The sequence below is a fragment of the Cygnus olor genome, chromosome 4 (genome assembly GCF_009769625.2).
Source record: "Cygnus olor isolate bCygOlo1 chromosome 4, bCygOlo1.pri.v2, whole genome shotgun sequence".
Lineage (NCBI taxonomy): Eukaryota > Metazoa > Chordata > Aves > Anseriformes > Anatidae > Cygnus > Cygnus olor.
Genome location: NC_049172.1, coordinates 21,354,401 through 21,372,819, shown reverse-complemented (window position 1 = coordinate 21,372,819; position 18,419 = coordinate 21,354,401). Strand labels below are relative to the sequence as shown.

The following is an 18,419-nucleotide window of genomic DNA, read 5'->3' as shown; positions in this document are numbered from 1 at the left end:
TCTGCATTTTACTTCTCTTTTCTTGTTGTTATTGGTAGAAGGCAGAGCCTTAACGTTGTTTCAAGCCACAATGAAATAGAAGAATCTCTGCAGTTTTGCAGGTGTTGGATACTTAACCCTGTGCTATTTTAGAGGTCTGCATAGTGTGCATAAATGTCTTCTGGCTAGGAAACATGGTTTTCAGTGGACAGTGATCTAGTTCCTCAGATTGTGCCTTGCTCCAGAGAATTGGTGGTTTGTTCCTAACAGCTAAAGCTACCTCAGTTTTCTGACCTTCTCTTGAAAAGAAATACCAAAGTTAAGCTAGCTATATTTTCTCAGAAAGAAACCATTAGACATTACTTAAGACAAATTGGAGAGTTTATATTGATTCAATAATAATATCCTATGCGCTCCCAAACCTCAGGGTTGTTGGGATTTTTTTGGATAAAATGAGAAAATATCCTTAAATTGTCATCTGTATTTTTTAATACGGATGCACTACTTATTACCAGAACTCATCCTGACTAAGAAGAGCTGTATCATTTTTGTTGGAATTTATTAAAACATAAATGTTTTCATATATATGAAGAGAGCAGCTTTAAAAATTCTTTTTTAGAAATTAAAAAAAAATAACATTAGGTATAAATCATTTAGTTATTGAATTGGTGACTCTTTATTCCAACAACTGAAAAATACGGTTTAGGCAATGTTAAATGAGTTGAAGAAAAGTACCTTAATTTAGATTATAGTAGCATAAGAAAGGACTTTATTTTAAATTACAATTAAATAAAATTTAATTCACATTTTGCTATGTGTTTATATGTGAAATGTCTGCAAAGTTTGTTAAAGACCAGAGTAATCATATAAATGGGTATAATTTAATTTGCAGCCCATGGAGATATAAATAATTTGTACACTACATAGTGAACATATAAATGATCTCTTTGTAAATTAAGGTTCAGAGAATACCTTTAAACTATTTAGTGCATTGGCAATAACAAGTTTCTAACAGACAGAAATTTGAGTTAAGGCTCCACTTAATTGTTTTCAGACATGCTGTATAACATTCAGCTCCGTAGCAGGGCTTTTTAAGAGGTGCTAATCACTGTGTATTTGATTTCATTAGTCTGCTTCACTTGATTTCTTCCTTCTGCACCAACATGTTTAAACTCTTAAAACCAAAGAAAATCCTATTTATGCAACACATTTTTCTGTGTTTTTGTAATTGGAGAGCTATAAAAATCTGTCCCTGCTAAAAGGCATCGTTTGTTCACAAGTTGTTCCTGTTGGTCTCTTGTTGCTTTTTCCAAGTGGCAGTACATAAAAATGTGTTACATTAGCACAGTTATGTATTTACAAAATGTGAAGTACAGTGTTCTGCGAACAGATGTTTGGATATCACCAAGACTGGTAGATAGGTTTCAGCAGCGCTTTTGCAAACATCAGAAGTGGAACTGACTGTTCTGACACTGATTCAATCCATTAGGAGAGCATCTGAAATTACCTCCTGTGTTTACATGACCTTATTTTAGTTCTTCATGCCGTAAATTAGGTCAGGAATCCTAACTGCGGTGGGTTAAGTTTCTACGTCGTAATATATCAACCCAAAAGGTACTCTCCAGGGTAGGTTTTTTCACCAGCAGGGGAGAAAAGACAGTAATTCTCAATTATGTAGCACCAGTGGAGAGGCAAAGTGTACGTTTCTGGGAAAATGGTTAGCAATATATATTTTCACTGTAATAAAGACTGTGTTGGCATAGTTAGTGGTTTTGTGCCGATGTGTACAGTTGTTTGAAATATGACTCTGTGTTAAGGAGAATGGAAAAGCTCCGCTCGGCGTTCTGGTGGAAAAGATGACATTTCCTAATGCGTTAAATCATGCATATCACGTCTTTGAAAGCAGTGGATTAAACAAATACTTATGAAGGATGTCTTATCTCTTGCCTGTGAACTAATAATACGAACTCTGCCTTATCTGTTTATGAATTATATAAACCGTGCACCCTAGCAGCCTTATGTAAATTATAATAAAACGGATAGGATGATAACGGCAACAAAGTGTAAGCTAGGGTTGGGGTCATGCTGCAAAGTTTGAAACTGAGCCAAGGTTTCAGTCAACACTAGTTCTAAGACTCCACTGTTTTGATGTGGCCTATTATGGCGTTGAGAACTGTCTCTAATTACAGCATCATAGAAAAAATCGAATTTTCTGTCCCGAAAGGATGACTAGTCTAGGTCGGCCTGCCTCTGACACAGGAAACAAATGAAAACCGAGAAAAGCCTTGGGGCCATGACCTCTGCTGCATAAGCCCAGAGCACCAGCATGGTTGTTAACTATTTATGTATTAGTACAGACTGTGTATGAACTGAAATTTTTTCTTCTTGGTCCGACGTTGGTGCAATTAATTACAGCACGAGCAATGTGTAATTCCTTTTTACAGCAGCAACCCAGCCCACAGATACTACCTCGCAACTGACCCCGTGACAGGAGATTTGTACGTTTCTGACACAAACACACGAAGGATCTATCGGCCCAGGTCACTCACGGGTGCAAAAGACCTGACGAAAAATGCTGAGGTAATAGGAGGAACCGGGGAGCAGTGCCTGCCCTTTGATGAGGCAAGATGTGGTGATGGAGGCAAGGCGGTGGAGGCAACTCTCATGAGCCCTAAAGGTAAATATGAAAGTTCAGAGATGGGCATGGTCATGTTTAATACAAGAGTTGGTTCAAAAATGTAGTTCGAATAATTTTTCCCACTGGGGAAAACCATTGAGGAAGAGAGCTGCAGGAGAGCCAGGTTAATTTTATAGTCAATATGTGGCTTTCATGGTTATTGAGCACTTTAAAATGCTCGTTTAGATTATGTGTTTGGCAAACAATGGTGAAGATGTAAAATCAGTGTTGCATGTGGTCCCACTTACCCGGTGTTTCAGGTTAACTTAAATGCTAGGCCTTTTTCTGCCCTTAATATACATACCACTATATACATACCACTCAGGCCCTTAGTTACAGATAATATATTAGTACAAGCAACTAATTTTTATTCTCTTCACTGAAGGAATAGCAATCGACAAGAATGGGTTAATCTACTTCGTTGATGGGACCATGATCAGAAAAGTGGATCAGAATGGTATAATATCCACATTGCTTGGCTCCAACGACCTGACCTCAGCACGACCTCTAACCTGCGATACCAGCATGCACATCAGCCAGGTACGCATTAACAGCTGCTAATTCGGAAAGCAAATCTTGGGCTAGAAATGCAAATGCAGCTTCCTTGCCCATTAAAATAAAACTGGGTGGAGTGCGTAATGAATATTTAAGAGTAGAATTTGTGGAGAAAGAAACCTATTCCAAGGACATGAATCTCAGTGTATTCTCCTAGCTATAAATGCTGCTGTATTCAATTTTTCTGCCCATAAAGTTCAGTTTAGTTTAGAACAGCAAAACCATCAGCAGGAAATGTTAAGTCCAGTAGTAAATACTCAAAGAACGACAGATATGTTAGAACTGTATTGGCATGTCCATGTTTTCTGAATTACTAATAGCCTACTAGGGTGAATGAGAGGATATATATAATAGAGCAATCTATTTTTTTTGTCTCAACAAGTTTGTGTAGGTAAGAAGAGATGTCACTAGTGCTGTGTTTAGAAATTGAGTACACTCCAGTGTTTCGTAGTCTGGAATGTAGTAAGTTATTTTTGCTAGTGCAAAAATAAAAAATGACTACTGTCCGTGGACACTAAACTGATAGCTGTCTCTATTTTTATTTATGCATTGGTGATAAAAACAAGTATGGCACTTATTGGAGGGGAAATTTGACCTGTATTATAGTTCCAATGCTGCTGTTTTTTCAATGAAGTAGTCATCTGGAAACCCTTCCCCTCGCCTCCCTGAAATCTTTCATTTGCTGCATTCCTTTTTGTACAAGTCTCTCTGTCTTGATTGGTTACAGCAGATGAAAAATATCCTTACAACATTATCTAAAACTGAAGGTGAATTCATTCATTCCATTTAAGGTGCACTAGTTAACTGTGTAATAAATCACTTCTCTTTGTTAAGGTTCGTCTGGAATGGCCTACAGATTTAGCTATCAACCCAATGGATAACTCCATTTATGTTCTGGATAACAACGTAGTTTTGCAGATCACCGAAAACCGTCAGGTTCGCATTGCTGCGGGGAGGCCAATGCATTGCCAAGTTCCCGGAGTGGAGTACACGGTGGGCAAGCATGCTGTACAGACCACATTAGAGTCAGCAACTGCCATTGCAGTGTCTTACAGTGGGGTACTTTACATTACAGAAACTGATGAAAAAAAGATTAATAGGATAAGACAGGTTACAACCGATGGAGAGATCTCATTAGTTGCTGGAATACCTTCAGAGTGTGATTGCAAAAATGATGTCAACTGTGACTGTTACCAGAATGGAGATGGCTATGCTAAAGATGCCAAACTTAATGCCCCTTCCTCTTTAGCTGTGTCTCCAGATGGCACGCTGTATATTGCTGATCTGGGAAACATTAGGATACGGGCTGTGTCAAAGAACAAACCCTTATTGAACTCAATGAACTTTTATGAAGTTGCTTCTCCAACTGATCAAGAGCTTTATATCTTTGATGTCAATGGTACCCACCAGTACACTGTGAGTTTAGTCACTGGAGACTACCTGTACAATTTTAGCTACAGTAATGATAATGATATTACTGCAGTCACGGACAGCAGTGGGAATACTCTTCGTATCAGACGGGACCCCAACCGGATGCCAGTGAGAGTGGTCTCTCCTGATAACCAAGTCATCTGGTTGACGATAGGCACTAATGGATGTTTGAAAAGCATGACTGCACAAGGACAAGAGCTTGTTTTATTTACCTACCATGGTAACAGTGGACTTCTGGCAACTAAAAGTGATGAGACTGGATGGACCACTTTTTTTGAGTAAGTACATAAAATAAAGCTAGATGCTGTATAGTTCTATTGAGCTATACAGCACCGCTTGAAATATTGCTGAAGACCAGTAAGTAAATGTGAAGATGACACTTAATATCAAAAAACACTGAAAGATACTTTTCGTTTTCCAGGCCGTCCACATCTATCTTACTTATTCTAAGCATTGGGTCTGCATAATCTTAAATTCATTATTTTCAATTTCTGTTTTATACATTAAAATAATTGTGAGACAACATCTCACTCTTGTCAACAAAGTTGTAACTCAGACAACTACGATTTTGTACATTTGCATGAGAAACTAGATTTTTTATCCTTTTTGCTCATTAGATTGACATTGTTCTGCAGCAAATACTGACAAGAAATGTGCTTCACTGCTAAACATTTTTTCTTTATTTTTTTTTAACATCGTTTCTTATTACATGCCTGCACTGTCTTTTACCCAGAAAAGGCTGGGTGGATTTTTTTATTTATTTTTTTGAAGTGGTGAAAGCTTGTGTTTCCCTGAGTGGCAAATATCCAGGACCATCTCCTGGATGACATGACAAGCTTTCACACAGGTGGACCCTGGGCGGAGAAATCTGAGAAGAGAAAGCATGATCTTGGGGGAAATACCATTCCTGTAGGAATAAACTGAAAACAGAGACCACCAGCAATGTGTGGTATACACACATGCAAACACAACGGTGAGAGATCTAGACTTTTAATTTTACCAATCTCTGAAAAATCTTTTAAGTTAATTGTTTTACCCTGTGTAAGTCATTAAATCATCAACGCCTGTTCTTAACAGCCAGATTAGCAAAAAGTTTTACAGAATCCTCAATTATATCAAATGAGGAAGGTCATGAAAATTTATAGATAAACTAGTAGAATCTGACAGTTCAGATAGTGCCTTTAAAGGCAATTTCATCCCCTAATGAACTAGACTACAGACTGATATGCCAAACAAAACGTATCAAAAATACAGCTTAAAACACAATTTATTTTAATAAAGATTGATGTAAAATTAACGCTTATTTTTTTCAGTTATCTCAGTCAATTGGAAAATAATGTGTGTTCTTAAATCACTTGAAAGACAGATGCCATGGTTGGGTAAAAATGTGTCTGTGAAGGAGTGGAAGATGTAAAGTTAGTGCGATAAGTAAAAGCATTAGAGGGCCCTCAGTTGAAGTATTCAGGATTACAAAGGGCATCATGAAAATCCAGTAAGTCATTCTTCTTTTTTTTTTTTTTTCCTTCTTTTCTCGTATCTTTTAGATGAAATGCAGTAGCAACTGCTGCCAAGGTCAGGGCCTAAAAAAAGCTTTCAATTCAACACACATGATAAAGAAAATAAAGTGCTGGTGTCAGGCAGTGGCAGCAAAGCCAAACATCTGTGTTCTGAGATAACTTCACATTTATGTCAGTGTACATTTGGCTGAGGCAATACACAGGAAGTCTATGAGCACCTGTATCTACTCTCCAACCTTTACATTTGCCCATCAGAGACACGAGAGCAGCAGGTGCTGCTTCTCTGCATATTGTGTCCTGAAGTGGAGACATGGCTAGAAGTGCTGATTCCTAACAAAGACAGCAGGTGGAATGGCACTGCTGCCAGTTTTAAGGTATTCTTACAATAAGCTGCAAGTTGGCAGGGCTTTCAGAGTGGGCACATTACCAAAGCATTAGCGCACGTCTGTAATATTTAATTGTGCATTTGTGCATCGCTGCGCATCTTTTTAGGTCCTGCCAAGAGGACACAAGCACAGCAAGGATACACAGAGGAATGAGACATGCACAGAGGAATGAGACACTGTTCAGTCGCGAGGGCATGTGTTCTCAGTCCCGCGAGTTAGCCATGTCCTATATGCTGAGACCAAAGCACAGCTTCAGATGGGCTGTAAATACTCATCTGTTTCCTCAGAGAGTAAATCCAGTATTTAACGGTGACGCACAAAACCCACTTGTTTCCAACATGCGATTTGGGCAAGGCAGTCAATTTGGGGGATAGTGAAGTCCCTTACTGAAATTAAGGCATCTGTTGGGTACAGCAGGCACTTGAAATCATGCTGGCATTCATACTGAATAATTGAGGACCCAGAGTTTTAATCAGGGCAGTAATTTCTCACCACAATGTGTGTAGTTTTTGCGTGCCTACTGTGGTGCACTGCAGAAGTAGCTGATGGCTCCTGAATGTATGGTCATGGCATCTGCAAGATCACAAGAAAAAGCAGATACTGTGTTCACCAGTAAGTGTTTTAAAGGCCTGCATTTTTCCTCATAGGAAGAATTTAGGCTACTGTGTGTCATGAAATAGATAGTTATTTACGGAGTTTGTAAATAGCCCTCTTTCACATCTGGTCTGCTTTCGTGCAGGCTTTCTGGTCTGTGTTAGGTATGTCCAGCTGGCTTGCACAGAACCCAAAGGGCAGGCTATTCCCTTCAGAAAGTGTTAGTATTATTTCCAAGCTGCTGTTTATGCACTTCCTAAACAATTGCCTCAGACCAATGTCTCGTTAGAAGTCCCAAGCTGAAATAATTATGGAGAGAGCAAAGCAATTTTATTCACCCCAAATCTGCCAGTGTATTAGGCTTTTGCAGAAGCAAAGATATTAATCTCCTCCCTGTATCCATGGTGAAGAAGTAATCTGTTTAATTGCAACAAGGAAGATTGAGATTAGACATTTGGAAAAACTTCACTGTGAAGATTTTGGAGCCCTGAAGCAGACAGACAACAGTGACCCCTTACCCTTCACAGGCTGTCTTTAAGAACAGATGAGACATATTTGAGGACTAACTTGGGAAGAACAGATCCTGCCTTGGGGTAGGGGCTGGACCATCTGACCTCTCAAGGTCCCTTGCAGTCATGTTTTCTATGATGCTCTGTACAAGTTAATACCAAAAATAAAAAATTGTGCTGATTATGTAAAGCTACAGGGAATGAGCAAAAAAAAAAGCACCGGGTTATTTTTCTTGCCAAAACAGCATTCTTAAAGACATCCATTGGGCATCAGAGCTGCTTACTGTTTTTGGACATAAAATCCCCATACACTAAATTTGTGTCTGTGTACTTCCCTTTTGAAGAAAAAGTAGATAAAAACGAGACCATTCTGCATCTTTTATTCTGGGATCAGCAAACATTGTTTTGACTTTGGTTTTCAGTGGTGGTGATTTGTAATAGTAAATCTGACTTCAGCTGGATTTCCAGAGGCTTCTGCATCTATTGCCAAAGTGGAAACCATGCATATTGTTTAGGGGTTTTTGTTGGGGTGACATGGTGTGTGTGTGTGTGTGTGTGTATCTCAGCCCCAGCTTTTGGCATTTTCACGTTGGTAGGTAGTATGGGCTAAAAATTCTTCAGCTGAACATTTTTCTGTTGAAAAAAATGAAGTCCTGTTAAAGCCATAAGGTTTCCCTAGGATGCCTGGATAGGAATAAGAAATGAGGAGAAGAAATTGTTCTGACTTTCTTGTTCTATTTTGGTAATAGCAAAATATTTCAGTTTCATTGCTGGATACACTTTCTTTTCATATAGGAGTTTATTTATGTATTTTATTTACTTCATTTATATTATTACTCAGCTTCTCAAAATATTTTGGGAAGGGAATTATGTTTACATTCCATTGTGAATTTAGACTTTCTTTCAACTCAGACTTAAAACTTTTTAACTGTTAGAATTTCCAATGGAATAGAAATGTCATTTTTCAGCTGTGATTATGGCTGAGTTGTTTCACCATTTGGTGGTCATGCATCTGCTTAAATGGCAGAAGTTATAGTGGAGTAAAAATACTGCACTTCTAGTAATAAAAAGATCAGTCTTCAGAGCCAATTCAGTAATAGCTTTGTTAAGTCTTCTCTTGTAATAATCTGTACAACTGCACCATGGATTGTGCTGAGTTCTCAGTGATGTGGGAGTAGATTTAAGACAACTATTTAATTTTTTGTTAATTTTTTAGAGCAACTTTTTAGTGAAAAGAGGAACCTTTGAAGAAAATACTGCATCCCAAAATTGGCAGTCGCTGCCCTGGCACATATTATAGCAGCTTTTTATGTTCTCCCTCCTCCCTACAAACTCAGTCACACCAATATCAGAGCCAAAAAGAGTTTACTTTTTATTTTATTTCATCTGGACACTAAATAATCTAGAGTTTATGTTTTTTAGTCTCTACTTTGCCTGAGGGAAGGACTGGCATATAGGAAATATTTGTTTTACTCTTTGTGTTTTTCAAAGTGAAAATTACAAGTACTAGTAATCAGAAGTGAACTCCTAAGAAGCCCTGAGGTGCCCCTGTGCAACTGGCTCAGCGGTGCAGGAAGGCAGAGCCCCCAGCCTGCCACACCACATCTCCATGAATGCCCTGGTGTGCCAGCACTTGCCAACCAAGTCAGCTGAAAATGCCTCAAAAGCTCACTTAAAAAAAGAAAAAAACAATGCAGTGTGCATACAAACTGGCACCTGAGTGGTCTCTTCCTCACAGACGGCTGAGGACGAGTTGTGGTCAGCCCAGCATCAGGTGGCCGGGATCCATCCCTCTGCAGTCCCAGCCTAGGTGCATCTGCAGGAACCTTTGTAAAGAGGCAAAGCGATCAGTAAGTTTCCAAAGGCAGCAGGTACTACAGTTCCACATATCTACATTTTCTTTCATTTATGCCTCGTGCCCCTGTTTCCCTGAGAAGTGCAGACAACATAGCGATCGCCTTTGGCTTCCTCTTCCCCCTTCAGCTAATCTGAGATAACTTTGCTCCCTTAGCTGTGAATTCTTTCCAGTAGCCACTGATTATTATCTCTTTCCTGTCTTCTCCACTCTTGCCTCGCTCTCCTTTTGGGAGCAATGTCAGCAGGCAATATCTGATCCAAACTAAGATGCCTCCTCCTCTTTCCTGCAATTTCACTCCCTTTCTTCCAAGTCTCTTTTTGGCTCTCCAGACCCTCCCCTCCAACTGCATTTCCTTATTTCCTTACCTCGTATCTTGCTCCTTCCCATGTCTCCTGTCATTTCTCTAAGGCGTGTTTGGCTTCCCCGCCTTTTCCTTTCCCAGAGGTGCATTTCTTCTCAATCCCCTCTTGTATCTCTTGACAGTCCGTCCAATGTTTCCCCGGGCACTTCATGCCCTGAGCTCATTTGTCTTCTCGTTCCTCTCCTCCCTCTCTCGCTCAATTCCTGTCTCCAAGGGAATGCAACAGAAATCAAAGAGAGTGACAATAGCAGGCAGAGCTCTTACAAGTTTACTTTGCTCCCACAGTTAAATTAATGAGCTTTCCAGCCCTTCCAGAAAGGCAGTGAAATTGTGCAGACTGTGAAATCCTTAGAAGAATTTTACAGGCGAGAGAGTCGCAGGTGAAATGTATTTCCACTGCATGCTGCGGAGTATCATGCTTTGCATATGATGCTTTTATTAACAATGCATTCATTGCTGTGGTTTCCTTAAAACTGCAGCATTCAGAGTAAGACCCTGCCTCTGGCTTGGACTTGTTTGGTTTCCCCGTGCAGCCAGCACATCATCTGTAACTGTCGGCATTTGGCAACAGGGAACAGATGATATTTTGCAGTATTTCTCTTGCTTCGTCTTAATGGCTTTTTTGTGGAGTCTGACTTGGAAATACAGAGATTTTGCTCGTAAAAAGTCTAAGGAAGTTTTAATGAAAAGTTAAATTTAGAGAAAAGCAATATTTAATTTCAATCAGGTAAAAATTATCTCCCAATAACAGTGTCAATTCACTTGCACTTTTACGGTATATTAAGGTGTTCACAATTCAGTTTTCATCATTAATATTTGTATACTGTTTCTTGTAAATTTGTGGAGTTTTGTGTTTCTACTTGTGTTCATTTTTCTATCACATTTGTGCTTCAGTAATTTGGATATCAAAAAAATGCCTACCCTTTTTTTCTTGCAATTTTTGGGCTTTCATTCTAATTTGATTTTGTTTTCTTAAAGTGCTAGAAACCTGTACAAAATTGTAATCTGTTTTTTGTTGTTTTGTTTTTTTAACAGTTCTAAACAGTGTTCTCTGAATGTCCTTGGTATCACAGTGGTTTTTAGATATTTTTCTCCTTTTACCATCAACAGCCTTCTATACCTTTTGCTTTTACTGTTGCTGCTTTGTGCTTCATCTGTCCAAATTGCAGTGGCTTTGAAGTAATTAACCACACTCATCACATTGGTTTTGTATAACATTCCCACACTGACTTTTGCATCCTCACATGAGCCCTTGCTTGCAAATCATGTCTTACAAGTGTGATAACGTTAATCTTCCCATATTATATTTACTCAAGCAACTTAATGCATGTTCTCTTCATTCTTAATTTTTTTTCCTAAGTGTCATTTTTGGCATATTTTCTAGATACCTAGTCCTTGCACATGTGCCTCTTTATCCATGTTGCTTCTCTGAGTGCAGCAGGCAGTACACATATTACTGTCTGAAAGCACCTTTTAGGAACTAGCTGGTTCTCTGTTAGTCAACATTTGGTGTTTCTCCTCCTCTCAACATGGAACAGACTGAAATTCCAGTAGGCATAACCTTCTCTCACCATTTCATATAGACCCATGGAGGCAAGGCTGGCCAAAAAAACATTAAAGCATTTCCCTCTATTCAAACTCGACAAATATTTCCTCTGTCCAGAGAGAATTCATGGAGAAAAATATCTAGCTGATGTGTTCAATTGTGCATGGCCACAGCAGACTGAAGATTATTCTGTGTTTTAAACCTTCTCTTAGTTACATTGGTACTACACACACACACAGAACTGAGGATTCACACAACATGGATTTTCTGAGGAGAGCTTAGTGACAGTTGTGCTTACTGTCTGTGCTTACCATCTTTCTCTTTAGATAAATTGTTTTGTTTTGTTTTTTTTTTAATTTCTAACTTCATTTTGCTGAGAACAGAGGTTGTGATCTCAGTTTTCTCAGCAGGAACACTAACTCAACTTTACAGTAAATTTCATAATTATAATACAACATGCTGTTAAATAGTATGATAAGGGTTATGCTATCAGTGGAGCACACAAACTTGCTGTTTCAGACTCATCCTACTAAATAACGAAACAGACATTAAAAATAATCAATTAATAGCAATGTAAAATTTTTCAGACAACTTCAGCTTGTCCCCTAATTGCTCAGGTATCGGTAGCAGATCTAGTTTGATGGGCATTTACCCATTCCTTTTTTTTTGAATGTTTGCTATTTCTTGTCCTTAGAACTAGTCTAAGTAATAAAAGTAGAACTGAGAAACCATTGAATGGGTAATAATATCAAAATAGCAACACTGAAGACACATATCATTATTACATCCTACGTGCATGAGAAAAAAAGAAGTGCTTTGATTTCTGCCAAGAAAATCAGCATATGATGTCTCTGTGGTTTTGGAAAGCACTTAGAAGTAAAGATAGTTCAGCAAAAAAACAGTATCTTTCTTACTAATGACATAAATGTCCTGTACTGTCAATCCAATCAACTCTGTTTAGGCTTCTGAAAGTATCCATTTCACTTCTGGCTTTACCAGGAGCTTAAGAATACCACTTGTTCAGTTATCCCCATGGTAGTGTTCTTGTCCCATGTTCATTTTCTGTATCAAGCACGAGTCAGTGAGGCTAGAGCCAAGCTCGCTGTCTCTCCTTTATACTCACTTCACCGGTGCACTGCGCATTGAAGGGCAGCTCCAGCCTTCACATAACAGCTGTGTTTTCAGTCCCACAGTATTCAAGCACAGTCCCCATGCTCAGGCCTCACCTTGCACTGCTTCTTTCACCAGGTGTTGCTTCGTTCACTGCAAAGCACCATGCCCCCAGAATGCCTGTCTTTGGAAGTCATTTTGGACTAGGTCGTAAAGATGGTCAATCTTTCTGAAGATTTTGGTCTTCCATTGTGTTGTTCCGATGTTACACATCATTGTTGGGTCTTCAGCCATATTCTTCCAATTTTTCTACACTCTGTGTCCATCTGGCTTTTCTTTCACATTTCTCCTTCATGGGTTTCCTTCAGGAAACTCCTCCCTGGAGCAAAGTGGAATGGCATCAATATTCCAGTTTTGTCCTCCTCCTCTTCCCTTTTTTTCTCAGGAGCCATTGCCACAACACCTCTCAGAAGTAGTAATGTGTGCTACAACACAGAGTAATTATTTGTTTTTTGGGGGGGGCCTGTTTTCCAAAGGAGGCCATATTTCCAAAGTCATAAGGCTTATGCCTGTTGGTACTCAGTGCTGAAGTTATTCATCTGAATTTACCATTTACTAATTTAAATTACTTTGAACTTACTGTTCTAATCAGGTTGCTACAGTTTTCTTGAAAATGGGCAATTTGGATAGAGGAGGATGTCCTCAGTGAGGCCGGACCGATCAGCTTTTTAGGGAGTCTACAGGGCACATGGCACTGAAAGCCCTACCCAGTTCCCCCAGAAGATGAGAGAGTCTGTCACTTCTGAAGCCTGCATTGGCTGGATATGATTCATGCACCAAAGCAGTAAGGGTTAATAAATTAACCACAGAACCTGAACCTAGCAAAATTTTAGTACCTTGGCATTTCACTATCCTAAAAGAAAAAAAAAAAAAACCATATAATTTTGTGTTCCTTTTGCTAAGTTTTCAAACATAATGTAATTTATTAAAGTTTTATTATGTCCAAGTTATGGGTTGTTGTGACCCTGTAAAAACACCTGGATAGTTTTTACGTTTTAAAGTGAAAAAGAAAAAAAGGGGGGGAAGCAACAGTAAAGCTTTTTCTGTAAACAGCATCTGACCAAAGAGACCTGCCTTACATCCTTTTTTTCTTGAAAGGCCTGAGCACTCAGCCCTGATACTATAAGCAGACCTTACAATAAGGGCCAATCTGTCAAACAAAGTATATATACACCAAGATTTCTTCTATTTGAAAGGCCATATTCCAGTATTTATATCAGCAGGGCGCACTGTTTATTTGTACAGCAATAGACGAGCTAGGCAAGAGGGGGGGACTTGACAGAGGAACAAAACGTGGGCCTCAGGGAGCCCCAAGATCAAAGCCTGCAGGGAGCTGCCGCAGGACAGGCGCTCGCCCTGCACACCCCGACAAAAACCCACGACCAGACCCCACGGGGCTCGGGGCAGTGAATGCCTGTTAGAGCGAAGCTGAAAAGCAAGGCATGAGCGTTGCAGTCTTTGTAGATAAAAGCCTGGCTACAGGTCTGTGGCTGCCTGGCTACTGTTGTTTAGGTTCATCTTCGTACAGACAAGCCCCATGCCATTGGCCTTGAGACAGCTGTGCTTGGTTGGACAGTGTCAGCACTGCTGAGGAGCACCCCCAAAACCCTGGGAAGCATCTTTGTCCCCAGGTGACACCTCTAATTTAAGCCACGCCACCTCCATCCTGCTGCTCCCGCTGCACCCCTTCCCCTTGCACACACACCAGTCGTTCATCCTCCTCTTCCAAAAGCACCAGCATCGTTCGCACAAGTTACTTATCCAGACTCTTGTGCATGTACACTCCGTGTCAGAAATGAGAGGTATGGCAGACTTCATGGTTTGTGAGTGCTTACAAGAATATAAATGGCAGATGCTTATCACAGCAAACAGCACAGCGTTGGAAGACTGCAACACCGTACGGTCTGATGGAAGCAACGAGTAAAAAAGTTTGGCAGTCTTCTGGCAAAAAGTAAAGATAAAACAATGATAAATTCGTGTCTTGCTTCTTTCACTGCAAAATACCATTCCCCCAAAATACCCATCTGGAAGTCATTTTGGATTAGGCTGTAAAGGTGGTCAATCTCAGGGAAGCGCGAGCACCGAACTCGCACTTGTTTTCATTGTTGTGCGATGAAGTGGAAAATGAGCATCAGAAACGTCTCGGCGCGGAAGTGGGTGAGCTATCGGGAGGGAAGGTGTTGATTCATTTCTGTGAGCTCCTTTCCAACAGACACATTTTCCGCAGTGATTTCGGTTTAGAGTGTGCCTGTTGTTTTGCAGATGAGTTATAGCTGTCAGGAATGGCCTATTTAGGTGAATTGTTCGCATGTCTAGTATATTGAATGCCAGTTTACAGAAAAGACCGAAAACTATCCTTTTAACGTTATGACAAAATAGACACACACAAAAAAAGCCCCAAATGCTGCGGCTATAACAGGAGAAGGTGAAAAGAAAATTTGTCAATCACTTTCAAGCTGAGGAAATGTCTTCATTAACATGGGCTGAAACATTCATCCTGACCAGGATGCTAAGATAAAAAAAACGTCACCTGAATTATTTAACCAACTGTGCAGTTAGACCAGATTATCCCTGCTGAAGCTGGCCCTTCTCAGTGGAAGACAGGCATCAGATAAAGGGAGAGGAAAAGATGGCCAGCTGCTTGAATTCAGGCTTGAGTTTTCTGACACTTGTTTGAGCAAGACAAAGAAATTCAGCTGATACTTAACAGACTTTTAATGCCTTTCCAGCCTCTGTGAGTTTGCATTTTTCTGTCCAAATTCCATTTTAAAACCAAGTAGTGACAGATAAATTCCTATCCAGAATTGGATTTCAGGCTGCAGTTTACTTTAAGTGCTTCCAAGCATCACTCCTGGACCTATTTTCTGTGATTCGTATTCAGCTACTATTTTGTCAGATAAGTACAGGAGGAGTGAGATGGAGATGGAGGTAGAAGTGAAGTAGAAGCATGAGAGGAAAAGTGAGGGGAGGCCAAGATAAGAGACCTTTTTCATATATTTAAGGTTCTGTAAGACTGGTAAGAATACTGATTATTTTTTTTCTCAAGCTTAACAACTTTCCAGGTAAGAACAAAGGAATAAATGCTACCCTTATTAGACAGTAGTCCTTCATTTAAAAATAAATAAATAAAATCAAAGCTCCTGTCATAATTTACAAGCTTACTAACATATATCAAATTGTCATTTACAACACATATGCTCCCTTCTTCCCCTCTTGCTAGGTAAAACAAACCAGTATTAACAAGACATACAAATATCTCATTGTTTATGGTTCTTTTTTTTTCTTCTTCTTTTCTTTTAAATCTACCTGTTATATTTTAAAAATTCTAGCTTAATATTTTGGGTTTCCTGATATATTTGCACTGTGAATTCACAAGCAAGGCACTAAACCTTTTAATGTCTAATACAAACTGTCCAAATAAAGGAACATATGCAACCAGTATTTAAGTTCATATTATGTTTAAGAAGGCAGGTTATAATGTACGCATATCTGTAAGGCTACAGAATAAAAGCCAAAAGAAGGCAGAATCATTTGTCTGTCCATGCATCTGTAGGTTATTTTCAGTTTGTGCATTCCTAGCAGGATCATTCAGTCACTCTTGTTACAAGCAAAAAGCAAAAATGCATATCAAAATTGGGAAAGCAACTCAAAAATGGAGTGAAGGGGAAAAATTACCTAAATCTCATACTCTTGAAGTTAAGAGTCTTTTCCTCTCTTCCAAAAACCCACTTAATGCTTGAAGATGGTCAGAATAGAGCTCCCAGTAACTTGCCATGCCCAGTTTTAAAACGGGAGGACAGGGAAGTTCTGTATCAGTGACAAAATGATAATGAAAGGGAAGCTATATAAACTATGCATTTGTTTCCTTGTGATCAGCAAGATAACTTTTATTACTGTTTTAGCAAAGCAATGATACCCAATCAAGGTGGCTTCTCCTTACTGCAGTTTTCAAACATCAAGTTCACTTTTTGGAGGGACTGAGCTTCAGGTACATTATGGGAGGTTAACATGGCTGAAAGAAGGTATTTGCAAAATGACAAACATTCTTTAATGCTGAAGACAATAGTCTTCATTGTAAACGTGAACATAATGGCCACAAAAAGCTCAGTGAGACATTTCACTGCCAGGTTAGGGTGGATTTTCAGTATGTGTCTGAACACAGTGATTATACACCTAAACCAACAGCACACTGTACTGCAGAAAGTGAAATTTGAAGTTTCTGCTCTCACCCACCAATAAGCAGTGCATTGATATAAGAGGCTTCCTGTGAATAACATGAAACAAGTAGGGTAATGCGCCATGAATTTTCTAGCCACTCTTGATAATTCAAGATGTATAAAGGAAATGCCTAATGTGTGGAGTGAGTATGTAACAGTACTTTTCATTCTACTGTCAAAATTATACATGTCTGTATTATGAGATGTATTCATGCCTCATTTCTCTAATACCGTATCCCAACTAATAGTATAATCCATAACCAGTCTTTAAAGAAATACATAATATACATTTGCACTGTATGTCTTGTTATCTGAAATGTACAGGAACCAGTGTGCCTTGCTCTTAAACCTGACATGTTTACAACAGCTGGAAAAAAAAATATGGAATTTATTTTGTTACAGGAATATGCTGCAGAGGTCTGTGGAAAAACAGTATCAGTCATAACTTAGCTATTGGCTTTAGCAGCAACCTTTACTATACACTTCATTTCTATAGCTCCCTATTTATGTTGAAGTAACTTCCAATATAAAACATTAATAATGCTCTGCAAGCTGGGGTCGAGCTAAATGTGCTCCAAACTATGATACAACTCACATGAAAAACAAGTCAGAAATAAAGAAAGTAGGGCATTTCCATCTGTGACAAGGATTGCCAGGAAGTTATCACTGCAAAGTGAAAATTGTCCTACATAGACTAGAACAGAAAATGGTCTGGGAAGGAATGTAATTAAAACTAAATAAGATGAACAATGGAAGAGGGACTTCCAGCAGGTGAAGAGCGAAAGGTCAAGAATCTGGGAAGCTGATAATCATTATCTCTGAGAATTTCTCACTGCAAAAGGGGAAAACTAGCCAGCAGTGGCAGATCACCCCAAGGAAGAAAAAGAATTTGATCTAAGGGGAAATTCAGCTAGTGGTGGTGGCAACTGTCCTGCCCCTGCTGCTGTCTTCTGTAGTTATTGACCAAATATGAAGATCATTATGTTAATGAGTGGAACGGGGTTTATAGGATTAAAGCGCATGAGGTAATGCCCAGTAAGCAAGTTTTGTTTTAGATTCTTGAAATGTTTATGTGCAACCTGCTCTTGAGGAATTTAAGAGAGAGGTTGAACGGCTTTGCCTGGTATAGGAGGCAGATCAGAGGGCTCAGCAGTAACATGTGTGCCTGTGCTTGTGTTTGGATGAAAAGATCAAAGAGGCTGTGAAATGCCAAATATAGGTGCTTGCCCTCTAGACTTTATATCTCATTCCTGTTAGGGCAATTTCAATATTAGAACACAAGACAGATAAAATAAATCTCTCAGTCTAAAACTGACAATCTTGGATGAATAAATTCACCTTGGCAGCAGAACGCAAGGATATTTGGATGTAATAAGAAAAATAGCATAGGAATGCCCAAAGGTATGAGTGATGTTGCTATGTTGAGCGTAGATAAGGCTTTCATTGTGGGCAAAAAGATATCAAGTATAGAAGTAAGTGTAGTATTCAATGTGCTGTGAACAGAATGAAGGACACACTTTACAATCCATCATAAAATGGAATATGTAATAAATTGTAGAAAGACCTATTTCCTTTCTTTCTTTTTGTTCCTGGCTATAAAAGTATGAGAAATCCTATTC

At 39.2% G+C, this 18,419-nt stretch overlaps 1 protein-coding gene across 1 annotated transcript in view; it reads left to right on the top strand.

Moving 5' to 3' along the window:
* Window positions 1-18,419, top strand: part of TENM3 (teneurin transmembrane protein 3) — a 1,331,063-nt gene that overhangs the window by 1,290,896 nt on the left and 21,748 nt on the right. The window contains 3 exon segments of the mRNA XM_040554455.1: window positions 2,424-2,656; window positions 3,042-3,196; window positions 4,046-4,920. Of these exon segments, the coding sequence (XP_040410389.1) occupies window positions 2,424-2,656; window positions 3,042-3,196; window positions 4,046-4,920 (1,263 nt within the window).